Source organism: Cyprinodon tularosa, unplaced genomic scaffold (assembly GCF_016077235.1).
Source record: "Cyprinodon tularosa strain WSP-4 unplaced genomic scaffold, ASM1607723v1 ctg2, whole genome shotgun sequence".
Classification (NCBI taxonomy): Eukaryota; Metazoa; Chordata; class Actinopteri; order Cyprinodontiformes; family Cyprinodontidae; genus Cyprinodon; species Cyprinodon tularosa.
In genome coordinates this window covers 1,140,350-1,156,355 of record NW_024038733.1, presented here as the reverse complement: position 1 = coordinate 1,156,355, position 16,006 = coordinate 1,140,350, and the positions used below count along the sequence as shown (strand labels likewise).

General features: G+C 38.8%; 2 protein-coding genes across 9 annotated transcripts in view; one reads left to right on the top strand and one right to left on the bottom strand.

The window, feature by feature from the left end:
* The window catches only part of abhd16a (abhydrolase domain containing 16A, phospholipase), a 51,321-nt gene that overhangs the window by 16,231 nt on the left and 19,084 nt on the right, over nt 1-16,006 (bottom strand). Inside the window, exons 7-10 of the mRNA XM_038284180.1 lie at nt 10,695-10,817; nt 10,447-10,520; nt 10,172-10,198; nt 87-131 (exon numbers count right to left, since the gene is read on the bottom strand). Coding sequence (XP_038140108.1) covers nt 87-131; nt 10,172-10,198; nt 10,447-10,520; nt 10,695-10,817 — 269 coding nt within the window. The remainder of the gene's footprint in view (nt 1-86; nt 132-10,171; nt 10,199-10,446; nt 10,521-10,694; nt 10,818-16,006) is intronic.
* LOC119782962 (piggyBac transposable element-derived protein 3-like) lies at nt 3,396-8,080 on the top strand. 8 transcript variants are annotated; one of them, XM_038284188.1, is made up of 6 exons: nt 4,441-4,696; nt 4,805-5,638; nt 5,895-5,945; nt 7,377-7,446; nt 7,584-7,641; nt 7,717-8,080. In XM_038284188.1, the coding sequence occupies exons 1-4, from the start codon at nt 4,504-4,506 to the stop codon at nt 7,430-7,432; spliced, it is 1,134 nt and encodes a 377-aa protein (XP_038140116.1). In that variant the 5' UTR covers nt 4,441-4,503; the 3' UTR covers nt 7,433-7,446; nt 7,584-7,641; nt 7,717-8,080. The 8 variants fall into 8 exon arrangements, 7 of the variants coding, with proteins under 7 accessions (XP_038140116.1, XP_038140114.1, XP_038140113.1 ...); XM_038284186.1 differs by having other exon boundaries at nt 7,714-8,080; XM_038284185.1 differs by having other exon boundaries at nt 7,529-7,641.

Sequence of the window (16,006 nt, the reverse complement as noted above, 5' to 3'; positions counted from 1 at the left end):
GTGTGATTGGTAAGTGTGAGGCCAGTGTGACGAGTGGCACATAAACAGCTCCACTCACAGGTGATGCTAGACATTTTTCCTTACCGTTCCAATTCCTTATAGATGTCATTGTCTCCTCTTGGCTTCAAATCCTGGCACAAAGAAGAAAAGAGAAAGGAGTGAGATGAGGACAAAGAAACATCTTTAAACTAAATGTATGTCCCTCCAGTGTGTAATGAGATTGATTTCTTAGAGCAACTAATGTAAGGGGGCTGCTGAAACGTGACGGGTTAATGTGAAAAAGGCCTGGTAGATTGGAGGACTCCAAGTGTGAAGGAAGACATATCTGCCGACAGCTTAGGGAGGGAGAGGGAGAATCAGGGGACTTTAAATGTGATACTCCTCACATTCTCAGGTGCATCTCTATAAGTGAAATATCAACAAAAGGTCAGATTATTTCACCTGTTTCAGTAATATTACAATTTATTATATCACGTATTTCATTTAGAGTGAATGGAGTGACAAAGCCTTTAATTCTTTTAATCTAAATTATGCAGCTTAGAGCTAATTTATACCCGAAAAAAATGACCTTTTGAGGATATTCACATAAAACAAACAAATACAAAAAAAAAAAATTATAATAATAATAATTTTTCCTTTTTTTTTGGTCCCAAATATTTCTGCTATCTTATCTCCCCCAAGCACACATTGCCACTATCCACTAAGATGTTATGACATAAAGGTACTAGTTAAAGAGGTTTATGGTCTCACAGAGTGATGCACACAGGTGTATTATTATTATTATTAAACTTTTTTGTTAAGTATACAATTCAACATGTGTTAATTCATAGTTTTGATGCCTTCAGCGTGAATCTACACTGTAAAAAAAGTCAGTAAATTTACGGTAAAAAAAGGTAAAAGACCAACAGTTTTTGACCGTCGTACCCAAAAACGTTGCATTACCGTAGAATTACATGGAACTACCGTAAGTCGAAACTGCAAAGAAAGTCAGTAAATTTACGGTAAGAAATGGTAAAAGACCAACAGTTTTTGACCGTCGTATCCAAAAACATTGCATTACCGTAGAAATTACATGGAACTACCGTAAGTCGAAACTGCAAAGAAAGTCAGTAAATTTACGGTAAGAAATGGTAAAAGACCAACAGTTTTTGACCGTCGTATCCAAAAACATTGCATTACCGTAGAAATTACATGGAACTACCGTAAGTCGAAACTGCAAAGAAAGTCAGTAAATTTACTGTAAAAAATTGTAAAATGCCAGCAGTTACTGACCAGAATATTCACAGCATTATACTGCCGTAGAAAATACATGGCATTGTCATAACTGAATAAATATATATCCTAAATAATTGTGACAGTCACGAATGTAGAAAATACAGAAATATAGTGTAAAAATATAAGTAATTGTAAAGTTCTTAAAAAATTGTAATATTGCCAGCAGTTAATTACCCTAAACTTAAAGGAATAGTACACCCAAAACATGATTAGCCTTCATTTTCTACTCACCCCCATGCTGAACAAAACTCTGGAGTACTTTTTTGATATCTCAAATGCATCTGGAGATCTGGGAGGCTTCTTGCTGTCTGCTGACATTCAAATAATGGAGGTCTATGGCGCCCGAGACAGAAAGGTCCACAAAAGTCCACAAAAACTTGTCAATATTCCTCCATACTGCTCGTCCAATGTAATCCAAGTGTCCTGAGTGGGTAGCATCCAGAATTTACTCGAAACGAAGTCATTTAGAATGTTTTTAGAGCCTAAACAGTAGTGTATAGGATTTCCTAATAGCGCCCCCATGCGCGCTCACGATTCTACGGAAGCCGGCAGACCAAACCAGCGCATTCAGCTCGGCAAAGAACTCATGCTCTTCCTCAACACTGAAGACCTCAGACATTTTTCTTTCGTTGTTTCTTTCTTTGCACAGGTAAACAGCACATTTCTTCTTCTACGCTCGCATTATCGGCAGACCAGACGCTGAATGCGCACTTTCTTCCGGTTTGGTCTGCCGGCTTCCGTAGAATCGTGAGCGTGCATGGGGGCGCTATTAGGAAATCCTATACACTACTGTTTATGCTCTAAAAACATTCTAAATGACTTCGTTTCGAGTAAATTCTGGATGCTACCCACTCAGGACACTTGGATTACATTGGACGAGCAGTATGGAGGAATATTGACACGTTTTTGTGGACTTTTATGGACCTTTCTGTCTCGGGCGCCATGGACCTCCATTATTTGAATGTCAGCAGACAGCAAGAAGCCTCCCAGATCTCCAGATGCATTTGAGATATCAAAAAAGTACTCCAGAGTGTTGTTCAGCATGGAGGTGAGTAGAAAATGAAGGCTAATCATGTTTTGGGTGTACTATTCCTTTAACAGTAGCAATCAGCCAAAATTACAAATTTTGCTGATGTTTAGATCTACAATGTAAAAGCGTAAACAAGACTGCAAAAGAATTTTTTACAAAGAACAGAATGCTGGTGTGATATTCTGGTTTCTTTTTTAATAATGCCTTTAATACACCAAACTGAAATCTCAGCAGTAGACCAGGCATCGATCTGGCGATCCACCGATTGCAAAGCAAACTCCTACAGCCAACGCCACCATCACTTATGAGAGTATTTGATCATTAACATTAAGAGAACTGTATGTTAGCCCCTCTTGCTTGAATGAAGCTGAAGTTGGTTTCCAATTGCTGCTTCCAATTTGGGAAATGGCTAAAGGGCAATTCCACCTAATTTTTCACTACAATCAGCATCTTTAATTTACTCTAGCTAAAAAACTACAACACCTAGACTCTTCAAATCTGGACTAGATTATTCTCAACTCATATCAGAATATTTAAAACCAAGTGTGGTGTTTGTAAAACCTTTATCTGATTTGTGAAACTTCAATAAAGAACAATTCTAGTGTTATCCAAAATCATACAAGTTGTAAAGTCACCCATCATTGAAGTTTCACAAATCCCACACTTGGTTTTAAATATTGTGCTATTAGTAGAGAATAGTCTAGATAGTCTACACTGAATGCTCTCTGGTATGAGGAGGCAGGCCGGATCCAGCATTGCCAGACCAAATGACACAGGCTGTAGTTTGGGGACCCCTTGTCTAGAGAGTTTTTCATTTTGTTATTGTGATAAATAGCAGGGTTTACAGTAAATGGAGACTGTTATTTGTCATGTAAACAAATAATTATCTAGTTTGCATTGCTGCTTGATCCTTCAGCATCAGCAGCAAGATTCTTTTAACTCTGTTCCTGTAGTGGTGTCCTGAACTCAACACAGTAAAGTCACTGTGCTAACTAAGGTTGCTAACTAGGGTGCTGAGAGCCCAGTAGGCCTGGTCCTTGTCAAGATGCTGCTACTGTCTTTGAAATCAAATTTCTGCTATTTTTGCACATTCAGGAGGAGAAGGGCAACACATCACAGGTGAGTCCCTTTCACGGTTTTAACTGAAGTTAGCTAACTTTAACCAACTGACAAAGAAATGTGTAGTTTCTGAGCCATGCTGTTTATGTATATGCACTGCAGCTATATATTTTTACTATACGGAACATTTAATCTTCACAGATGCAACACTTCCATTAATGTTTCTGTAGGAACGGCTGCATAGATTATATTTCTGGTCTACTTTAGACTACATGTGCTTAAAGTTATTGTTAATGGCAGAAGCAACTTTTTCCAAGTTTGGTTCAATAATTAATTTGAATTACTTTGAGTGTGAAATGTTCATGCATGCAAGTTAAATCTCTGAAGAACATGTTAGCTTTTGTTTCAATACTTTGGTAATACTTAGAAGTATAAAGCTTGGCATCAGAGATATTATTTAATATTTTCCTTTGATGTCTTGACTCTCACCCCCAAAATACTTGCACTAAAGTCACTGGGTCCATGACAGTTGAAGGATTTTAAAATAAGAGAATTTAAATATTAATATTTTACAGCTTTTCTCAGTTTGGGTGCATCTCTCAGAACAGAATTGAAATTCCTAAAACTACCTGTTCAATCTTCAAATTACTGTGTCACTTCTGCACATCAAAAAATTAGTTTTGCAAGTTTTGCTTTTGTACATCATGTAGCTGGTTATGTACACTTCTATGCTTTTATAATTGTAATTTGCTTTTATCGTCTTGATCAAAATATGTTAACCCTCCTGTTGTCCTCGGGTCAAAATGACCCGCCACTGTGTTAACCCCCCCCCCCCCCCCCCCCCCCCCCAAAATCCCCTAAATGTAATTTTTTTAACTTGAGATTTTAAGACTTTTCCTAGATTGGCCCAGACAATAGAACAAGTTCAGTGTTGCTTTTAGTCTCATTTCCATGTAAGCTGTACAAAAAAAGGTACAAAGATGGTCTTCAGGTCAAAATGACCCGTGAGGCAAATGGAGTTGAAATCAAGGTCACAGAGTTATTTACAAACCATAAAATGTTACAAAGTCTTAGTTGTGTCTCAGATCAATCAGTAGCAGAAGTAAGCAGAGAGTGGAAGGCCAATTTTCCGAGCCACAATGCCACTCAAACTCTTTCACACCTACTCAAGACTGATGCGATTTGATGACCGTGAATCAAGACCAGCAAGATGTATGACAGACAAACTTGCAGCCATAAGAGAGGTATGGGACAAGTGGGTGGAGCGGTTACCCTACCTCTACAATCCAGAGCCTGATGTAACAGTGGATGAGCAACTGGTTCCATTTAGAGGTAATCTGTTTTCATATTTGTAATAAAAGTGATTTTCACTATTGATTTCTTTGACTGTTTTCTGTGACACTGATACTAATCACTGATGCTAATGTCTTTTGTCCAAAGGTTGTTGTCCTTTCCAGCAGTATATGCCCAGCAAGCCAGCAAAATATGGGATCAAGTCATGGGTGGCTTCCGAATCAAGCTATGCTTGGAAAATGCAAGTCTATACTGGGAAGTCAACCAGTGGATGCCCAGAGAAGAACCAGGGGTTGCGAGTTGTGCTTGATGTGACAGAGGGACTGAGGGGTCACAATGTGACATGTGACAATTTCTTCAACTCTTATGAACTCGGACAGCAGCTCCTGAAGAGGAAGATCACCATGGTTGGTACAGTTCGAAAGAACAAGCCTGAGCTCCCACCTGCACTGCTTGGGTCAAAAGAGAGAGAGGTCTTCTCCTCAAAGTTTGCCTTCACACCCACCACCACTCTAGTTTCCTACCTCCCAAAGAAAAACAAGAATGTAGTTCTTCTGAGCACACTGCACAAAGACGGCGACACTAGTGACCGTGAGGACAGGAAGCCAATCATTATCCTGGAATTCAACCGAAACAAAGGAGGTGTGGACAACCTAGATAAGGTGATTGGAGCATATAGCTGCAGAAGAATGACTGCCCGCTGGCCCCTGGTCATCTTCCACAACATCATTGATGTGTCCTCCTACAATGCCTTTGTGATTTGGATAGAGATCAACCCAACCTGGATGTCTCATAAGCACAACAAGAGGAGGGTGTTCCTGGAGCAGCTAGGAAAGGCACTTGTAACTCCACTCATTGAAAGAAGGAAGCATGTCCCCCGCACAGAAGCCTCAGCAGCAGTTGTGAAAGCTATTCAGAGTGCAGCAGCTCCTGATCAACCTGAGGATCCATCTACCACAGCCACTTCCCCAGCTAAGCCAAGTAAGAGGAAGAGATGTCAGTTCTGCCCTCAGACTGTAAAACACATACTGTGTGCTGCAGGTGTAAGAAATATATCTGCAAAGACTGTGCACTTGCATACTGCCCTACATGTGCCAATTAGTTGAATGGGTTATGTTATTTTTCATATTTTTGTATTGTACATCCTCTTGTTCACTGGAGAAAAGTAAAAGAAAATTAGTCACTGTGATGAATAAAAATGCATTCGAAACTCATTTTGCACATTTTTTTTCTTAAGCTATAGAAATTCAAGTGGAGAGGGAAAACTCAAGTATTCACACATTTTGTGGTGAGTGACAATATACAAGATAGAATTTGGTGTTTAAAATTCAATTAAGCTGCTTATATTGGGGGTTTAGTGAAGACGGGTCATTTTGACCCGGAGGATAAAGGGTGTATACAGAAAATGAGGACAACAGGACAACAACGTGTCTGTGTTGAATTCTCAACTTCCAAAATAGCATCAGTTCATTGTGTAAGTCTTAACATGCATAAGTCTTAAAGTTGTCATAATGTGAATCATATATTAATTAATTTATATTCTATTATTTTCTAAATCTGTCCTGAATTGGTAAATTGCTCCCAAGTGAGTCCTGAGTTTCTCTAACAGGTCAGTGTATGAACCATTAGCTCAACCAACGATCAACCAGTTTTCTGAAACAGATTGGAGGTGCATCTTGTGAACCATCAGTTGGCAACATTATGCTCTATATAGTCAGAACACAACACAATGTTACATGTCTGAGAACTGATGAACAAGTATCTGGACAGAGTGAACAGCCAGAGAGAAGAAGAGGAGTGAGGCTGAGGAGGAAATAGTTGGGAGGAAAGCAGAAGAAGAGTCAGAAGAGGCTGAGGACATCTGCCAGTTTCCATCAGTCCAACATCAGGACATGGCTGAGACCCACAACATGACGCTGATGGAGGTCCTCCCACCCTACTGTTCATTCCTTAACCCCACTGAGGAAAAAAGATCCTCAGTGGAGTTAAGGAACAAAGTGACTATGGAAATTAAAATGTAATGTAATTTCTACAGCACTGTACAGTTTTCCTTGAGGAGATTGTCCTGTGGCTCCTTTTCTACTTTTTTTGTTCTCTGCATTTCTGTCTTTTTCTTTCTGAATCACCAAGGCATGGTCCATGAATAAATTATAGCAAAAGCGTAAATCAGTGTTTCTCAATCCTGGTCTTCAGCGTCACCCTGTCCTGCAGGCTTAGGTATTTCCCTTCTGCCACACACCTGAATTGTATCTCTGGATGATTAACAAGCTTCTGCAGTACTTGATTGTCATCCAATCATTTGAATCAGCTGTTCTGGAGTAGAGGCACATCTAAAACATGCAGAGCAGGGGGTGGTGAGGAGCAGGGTTGAGAAACACTGGCGTAAATGATCCTTTTGTAGTCTCTTCTCATGACTAATCAATTTGACTGTCTTATCTGTACATAGAGAGACTATAACTTATTATTTTGAGTCACTGATATGTTAACAGACAGAATTTTAAGAGCTGAACTAAGGATTTTGAAAGCAAACAAATGCTATTTTTCCTGTTTCTACAAATTGTTTTGAGAAATGCGCTTACTGTTTTGTAAATGCCAACAATGACTTGAGAAATGCACCAAAAGTGACTGAGAAAAACTATCCTAGCATAAATTGTCTCAGCTGTATCAATTTGTTTGCCTGTATGAAAAGTGTTCACATTTACAGCTTTGTTTCTGCTAGCTTGCAGGAAATGTAACTTACATAAATGGTTGAAGACAACCTATTGGCCTTCATGAGACTCAGATAAATGGTGAGTATCTATTTCATAAATTGCCTAAAACAGTTATATTTGTTTTTATTTGTTTTTGTTTGTGTATTTTGTCTGGTTGCAGACCAGAGGATCACACCTGTTGACAACAAACAAAGGTTTAACTACTGAATTTTCAGTCAGAAATGATCGCACCACCTGGTTGAAGTACCTGTGTCCATATGCAAGTCAACAAAGGTGAAACAAACATTTAAGCGAATAAGATGTTCATGTAGTGCATCTTTCTAACTTTTTCTTTTTGTTTTCCAGCAGAGAGGAAACACCCGATTGACAACATGCGAGTCTCAATTTCAACCTGTGACTGGGAAGACTACAACCATCCTGAGCAACGTCTGATCTCAGCGACTTGTGACTCTCAACCCAGAACAAGAATCCTTTTATCACCATTTTGTCTTCTACAATATGTTATCTCTTATGTGGACACATACTGTTTGTTTTGTTTCTGTTTTCCAGATCTCAGTAATACCGTGAGGAAACTGGACAGAAAATAGAATCAGTTCTTTTTTTAACTTGACTTTTTAAATAGAAATTGTTTCTTTAAGTGGATTACTCGTAATCTGTATTTTTGTTTAATTAGAAATTATTTTCTTTATAACTTTCTGTATAGAAATGCTTGACAAGTCACACTTCCTTGTGTGTTGTACTATAATTTGTATGGTAAAATTCTGGTAGGAACAGAGACCAGTAATTTACCATAAGTTTTTTTTGGGGGGGAGGGTTTACAATAAAATGTCAATATATCATCCAGTCTGGATGTGTTTTTCACTCATGGAGATATTATGCCTCAGTCAGCATGACCGTATTTACTACGGCAAAACCACATTTTATTTTTTTTTAAATGTTTTAGGAAGTACGGTATTTTACCGTATTTTAAAAATACGGTAATAAACTGGCAGCTGTGGTTGCCAGAATTTTACCGTATATTAAAAATACGGTAAAATCCTGCATTTAGCAAATACGGTAAAAAACTGGCAGCTGTGGTTGCCAGAATTTTACCGTATTTTAAAAATACGGTAAAATCCTGCATTTAGCAAATACGGTAAAAAACTGGCAGCTGTGGTTGCCAGAATTTTACCGTATTTTAAAAATACGGTAAAATCCTGCATTTAGCAAATACGGTAAAAAACTGGCAGCTGTGGTTGCCAGAATTTTACCGTATTTTAAAAATACGGTAAAATCCTGCATTTAGCAAATACGGTAAAAAACTGGCAGCTGTGGTTGCCAGAATTTTACCGTATATTAAAAATACGGTAAAATCCTGCATTTAGCAAATACGGTAAAAAACTGGCAGCTGTGGTTGCCAGAATTTTACCGTATTTTAAAAATACGGTAAAATCCTGCATTTAGCAAATACGGTAAAAAACTGGCAGCTGTGGTTGCCAGAATTTTACCGTATTTTAAAAATACGGTAAAATCCTGCATTTAGCAAATACGGTAAAAAACTGGCAGCTGTGGTTGCCAGAATTTTACCGTATTTTAAAAATACGGTAAAATCCTGCATTTAGCAAATACGGTAAAAAACTGGCAGCTGTGGTTGCCAGAATTTTACCGTATTTTAAAAATACGGTAAAATCCTGCATTTAGCAAATACGGTAAAAAACTGGCAGCTGTGGTTGCCAGAATTTTACCGTATTTTAAAAATACGGTAAAATCCTGCATTTAGCAAATACGGTAAAAAACTGGCAGCTGTGGTTGCCAGAATTTTACCGTATATTAAAAATACGGTAAAATCCTGCATTTAGCAAATACGGTAAAAAACTGGCAGCTGTGGTTGCCAGAATTTTACCGTATATTAAAAATACGGTAAAATCCTGCATTTAGCAAATACGGTAAAAAACTGGCAGCTGTGGTTGCCAGAATTTTACCGTATTTTAGAAATACGGTAAAAAACTGGCAGCTTTGGTTGCCAGAATTTTACCGTATTTTAGAAATACTGTAAAAAACTGGCAGTTTTGGTTGCCAGAATTTTACCGTATAAAGACGGTAAACTTCTGGCAACTCAGCTGCCAGTTTTTTACCGTAAAATGAGGCCGTTTTTTTTTACAGTGTACAATTTTCATAGTCATGAAAATAAAGAAAACTCTTTGAATGAGAAGGTGTGTCCAAACGTTTGGTCTGTACTGTACGTCTTTGGTAAAGCTTTAGGCCAATTTATGTTAAATAATTACATTTTGGGGACCTCTCAACTGGTCCCAATAAGGGGGCAGCAATACTGGGTTTATTAAGCATTATTTCACAAAATGTAAACCCCAATCCATCCATGGCATGACATTTTATTGTATAGTCAAGAGAAATGCTCAAGTCTGTAAAAATGACATTATTATTTTCTCTTCACTTGACACAAAAACAACCCATGTGAAGCTGACATCATTTAGGATTTTCAAATCAGCTTAAGTAGAAGATTAAAAACCTAAATAATTTAAGGCCATAGATTGTGCACTTAGAATATTGTTTTATAGTTGAAATACAATTAAAAATGGTGTAATTACATGAAATAAATGTTTTTATATTTGTGAAAAAGTTCATTTGTTATTAAAAATTGTATATAAAGAGAATTTGTATTACTATTATTAGTATGTGAAACATATTTTTAATAATTTCTGAACGAAATCTTAGAAAAAATTTCCATTTTGAATGATATCTTAATTAACGGAGATGTCCTTAATGAGCCATTTTATTCTGTGCTGGAGACGACTAAATAACTTACCATGTAGACTGAACCCTGGGGAGGAGCCTGTTTGGGAGGATAAGAGAACAAAAATAGTGTTAATGAACAACCAGTAACAAGAAAGGAGAGAAAATGGAAAAGGAGGATGAAAGCAAAGTATAAGAAGTACACTTCAGAGAGAAGAAAGTGAACCTGAGAGACAAAAGGGAGAGAGTAGAGAGGTAAACACTAGTGGGAGAAGAATAGAAGAAAGCATATAAGGAGTGAAATTCATCAGAGGGGATTTTGTTCTTGAAAATGCCTGAATTCATCACCTGTCTTATATCCTCTGGATTCTCATAGATGTTCTCCGCTTCACCAGACTGGACAGACAGTGACTGCTCAATACCTGAGTGCAGAGAGAAGCGACAGGACGCACTCTCATGAAGTGGGGGCACATTCATTACAACAAGCCCAGAGGATGTCATGGCCCACATCACTCAGACGTGGGGCCGACAGGGGGGCCTGGAGATGGACGGAACAACGGAGAAGCTGTCAAGAAATAAATCGCTGGAAGACTCACCACGATCAGAAATGTGTCTCTGTCTCCATAGCAACACGCCAACAGCTGCTGCAACCAGGGGGACCAGGAGTAATAAAGCAGAGAGAGAAGGGTGCGGAGAGGAGGTAGTGATGGTGACACGCTCTGCAACAGGGGTGGGGTGTAAAAAGAAGCAAAAGGACAAAAACATGAATGTCTCAGAGCGATGCTAATGTTAAACACACAAGGGTGAGTGGATGGCCCAGAACTTATCTGTGTTTTGCTGTTTGGGTCAAGATGGAGCAACCTTATTTTTTTTAATATTCATTTTGTTATGAAAGGACCTTGCAGTTGCGGTTTTCCCGCGAACATGTTTCATGCATTTGCATCATGCTGCTGTCAGTCACAGGCAATGATTGTTGTGGAAGATGATGAGAAAATCTGAGACGTTCTTAGGCACAGAGGGTAGCCTCTGGAATTCCTTTGCAGATATCGATCAGATATACCTCCAGTTTGGACTGCAAAACCTGACAATTTAAAATGGCATCTTGGAGACCAGGTGTCAACTGATGCTTACACCACTTCCGTACAGAGTGGAGTTTACAACTGCATAATTATTCCATACCCTATTCCCAAAACAAACAGGATAGAATCTAGATATTCTCTCATTTCTTCCTTTTTCCTCCCATTGAGCTACTGCCTGGAGGCAAAAATATAAACATAACAAACAGCCAGGCACATCAATACAGCTTTATAAACAGGTGAGCTAAAAAGTGATCAACACACACATTACATAAGCACATTATTATCTTACTGTTGTGCTATTCAAATTTCATGGGAAGAGTGCAGCTTTGTGAAGTCCTTGTTTGCATACTGAGGATTACATCAGTGTTGCAAAACAGAGCCACAGGGAAGCTGGGTTATTCCTCAGCTGTCTTCTCCACATTCATGGAGTACAAACCAATTAGATATCTGCCAGGCATCCTGAAAAGATTCGTAATAAATGTCAAACAAGCTGAGGCTTTTATTAATACGCCAGTTATAAAGGCTTAAAAAGTTTCCACAAGCTTTGAACTTTTTTTTCCCCCACTGCAATCACCCAGTTTAATGTATTTTTGGGGGGGTTGATGATGGAACAAAAACTACACAGTAATTGTGAAGAAGAAGGAAAGGCATTTAATCTAGAGCAGTAGGGTTTTTTGCTGGTAGTGGTGGTGGGTTCTGTTTCTATTAGCGTTACAGCTCTAAAAACAGAATTTTTATTTAGAAAATAGCCTAAGTTCAGTTTTTATATTAGATTTACATTAATATATTCTTTTACTGGGCCTTGATCTAAACCAACAGTTTTTGGCCCTGGCCATATGTTTTTTTGTCATCATCCTTCTGGAAGGAGGCCATTCTACCCAGCGTAACTCTAGAAGGGCTTCTTACAGGTAGAAAATCACACCTGCAGGATGAGGCTGCCACCCATACTTATTTGTAAAGGAGTAAATGGGGCTGAATACTCATACAGACCACATTTGAGATTTGTACTTTAAAAAATGTTGAAAAACATGTATTTTTTTTATGTTAAATGAAAAGAAATAGGGAAAATCACATGGTATAACATGTTGGAATTTCTTCTGGTTTGACTAAGGCCTTCATTCAACCTGGTAAAACTTAAATTACCTTTTGCAACATTAGTTATCTAGAGCTGCATTAAATTTTTGCCCAAATCTTGTAGGCTGTGGAAAACATTTTCTAACACATCCTAATTATTCTCAGTGGGGTGAAGGTCTGGGTTTTTTGCTGGCTAATCCATGTGTGAAAATGATGTCTCATTTCCTTGAACCACTTCTGCACAACTTGAGCCTGAAGCTGTCATGTCGAAGCATGCCCACACCATCACCGAAGAATAAATTCTTGGTCCTTGCCTACATTCAGGTAAGCAGTTGAAGTCATTCTTTGGGCACATGACCTTAAAAGACCTACACTTGACCAGCTGTGTCAACTCAGATCATAGCTCTGCCCCCAGAGGACTGTACCTCTGGAAGAGGATAAATCTAGATCGTATGGATTGCTCCAGAGCAAAGTCTTTATGCTCTGTAGCAAAGTGAAACCTTTTCGACTGAATAGCCTCACTGATCAGGGGTTTTATTAGGGTCACAGAGCTGCGTAGTCCCAAACCCCTAAATTTCCATCTCATTGTGTAGATAGAAATACTTTTAACCAGTCCACCCCTTCATACTGTAGTTATTGGGGCTTTTCTTTTTGTAAAACTCAATTTAAAGATTAAGGCATAAGTGTTATGTTTTTCTTTCTTTTTCGCCAATCATTTTCTCTAACATATGAGGTTTGTGTATTTCTTAATAAATAACTAAATCCTAATAGGATAAAACATTTCAGGGGTTTGATTGCTTATTTAAGCATTGTAAGTAAAATTCAGTCCTTTTTTTATCTTTAAATGATTTCTATTTGAAAAAAATAACTGACCCTTGAGTCTCACCCTGACCTCTGTGTCACGGTTTTAACCGGTTTCAGAATGATCCATCAATTATGTGCTGTGTGAGGAGTAATTGATTGAAGAATAAATGCAGGGGATGCTAATGGAATACTGTAGTGCTATAGCTGACCCCAGGACTGCCACGCACAGCCTCCCAGGCTAGCTTTAATGCATGCATTATGTTAATGGAGTGCAGTGAAGTGAGGCCTAGATCGGTAAATTTCACAGGTCTCTGCAGCGGCTCCTCTTTCTATCCTTCTGTCTCCACAATCGGCACTTACTCCCGTTCTCTGCTGTTTCATCTCAAATGAGGTGGTGGTGTTGGGGGGGTGATTTATATCACAGTAATTGTAGTGTGGAGTGGCGCAAAGGATGCAGACCAAAGTAATGCTTGAATGCTTCCCAAAGGATGAGTAAATTGAAGATATGGAAGAAAATCCCTCACACTGAAAGTATTTTGTGTGCTGCTGAGCAATTTGATTGCTTCAATTTGGTTTTCTTTGTACTATGCCATCTGCAAAAGAAATTCGTTATTATATTGTGTTGTGTTTTTCTTTTTTCACATTTTGAATAACCACTCTATTTTATCTGTGTTTTAGATATCCGGAAACAAATGAATACACACTAGGGTGTCATGCTGAAGTAAGCAACACATACCCCTTTGAGCTTTTCCACTTTTCTTATACATTGTATTTTGGAAGGTTATCCTACGACCAACAAAGTTTATGCAAACAGATGCACTGAAGTGGAAGAGATTTTCCACAACTTCTATAATGTGCCTCCTTTCTTCCGATACCTCTAAATAAAATCTGGGGCTAGTGATTGTCTTCAGATCTCACCTAAAAACCAAAAGGATGCCATGCAATTTAAGCACAGTACAAACGCAGTTCTTCTGTGAAGGCCTGAGAGGTTTGTTAAGGAACACACAGCCTCTACTAAACACAGCAACACAAACAGGTGAAAGATATAGATGTAGAGAAGCAAAAAAAGGGGAGATTTAAAGCTTTGGTAGGAGAATTTGCTGGCAGCACAATGAATGATCTTTTTGGAGAGTGTTGAAAAACATTGCTGAAAAACACACAACAAGTATTGCTTGAGGTTTGAGTTAAGCTCTAAATAGGAGAAATCAGACAGTCAGAGTGCATAAAAATGAAATCAATTTTTCCTGAAATGAACAAATTTTTTCTTGAATTAAGCAGGTAAGTGAAACACCTTTCCAATGGAATAAGACAATTTACATATCAAATAAGAAAAAACAAAAGTGCATAACATCTAAATATCTTATTTGAAGGTTAAAAATGCTCATTCCAGTGGCGGATTATCTTATTTATCTACTCAAGTTAAGGGTAAATACACTTATTTTAAGAAATTTCTACTTGTTTTTCAATAGTTTCTGCAGTGTAAAGGAAGGTAAAACTCTCAGATGAGAACAAAATAATAATCTTTCACTTAAACGGACATGGAATAGAATTTGGTAGCACAATCATGCTATAAAATTACTTTTCTTTAGCTGGGTCAGAGTTCATTGGATTTTTTTTTTTTTCAAACTAAAGACAAAGACTAGGTAAAAACCTGTCAGAGCCCTGAGAGACTTGAGACTGGGGAGGAAGTTCACATTCCTGCACAATAACAACCTAAACATACATCCAGTGTCATGATATGCCCTGATAGCTTACCTTAATTATTTACTTCATTCACCTGTCTAACCCTGCCCGGTTCCTAAGCAGCGCCTATCTTAGGCCCCGTCCACACGAAGTCAAAACGAACACGAAACGCTGATATTTTCCAAAACGTTTGCCGTAAAGACGGAGACGTAAAATAAATGTGAGCGTCCACACGAATGCATGAAAACGCTGCAAAATGTATGCCAGGCCTGTAAGTGGCGCTGTGGTGCCAAAGCAAAAATAAGCGACGAAATGTTGGGCATGTGCACTAATATTTATACATGGTTGCCCTGCGGGTCCATTTTCGTGGTTAAGTGAAATTCAGGTGCTGAACTATGTCGTCGATATTGCTCTGTTCTTCCTGGAGATATTCCAGAAGAAGAAGATTCTGTTGTAAGCCCGACAGCAGGGTGAGTAGCATTAGCAACGGCGCCATTGTTGTTGTGATACTGGTCGCGCATGCGTGTGTAGAGTCGACGCTATGACGCATGCGTGTAAAAAAAAATATGCGGTTAGGGCGTAAAGATGGAAACGCGAAAACGGCGTTTCAGAATCTTCCCACTCTATAGGCTGAATAAAAAAATGATCGTTTACAGACCCCCGAAACGCCGGCTTCGTGTGGATGAGAGGCTGGTTTGGTGAAAAATTTGTGCGTTTAGGCCAGGGTTCGTCTTCGTGTGGACGGGGCCTTATTTACCTCAATCTGTCGATTTATATTCGGCTCAGCCCAGCTATTGGGGCCAGATCATTGCTTGATTCCTGTTTGTTTGTCTCATTAGTTTTAGTTAAGTCCCTGGTTCATGTTGCTGTCCATGGAGGCCAGTGGATTGAGAGGGTTTTGAGTTTGTCTCTTGTCTTCTGATCGTTTCCCGGCTGTTGTGCACGGAACCCTCAGGGTTTTGGCTCGGAATGCGGGGACAGTCGGTTTTAAATCCCATAAGCCTGGCTCCTAGTTAGAGACCAGTTTAAAGTTCCTGCAATTATTCCTAATACCATGTCTTGTCTCTGTCCCACAACCTCTGAGCCTGCCTGTCTGCATCTGTGGGTTTCTATCTGAGCTTGTTGCTAAACGCAAGAAACTTTTCTTTCTGATGGATCTGTCTGTTCCTGTCAACCCCTGACAGGGCTGGGGACTCCTGGATTCAAGAACTGTTCCTGTCTGATCTGTTTCCCTAACCTGAATTGGATTCCTGTCCGCTTGCAAAGGT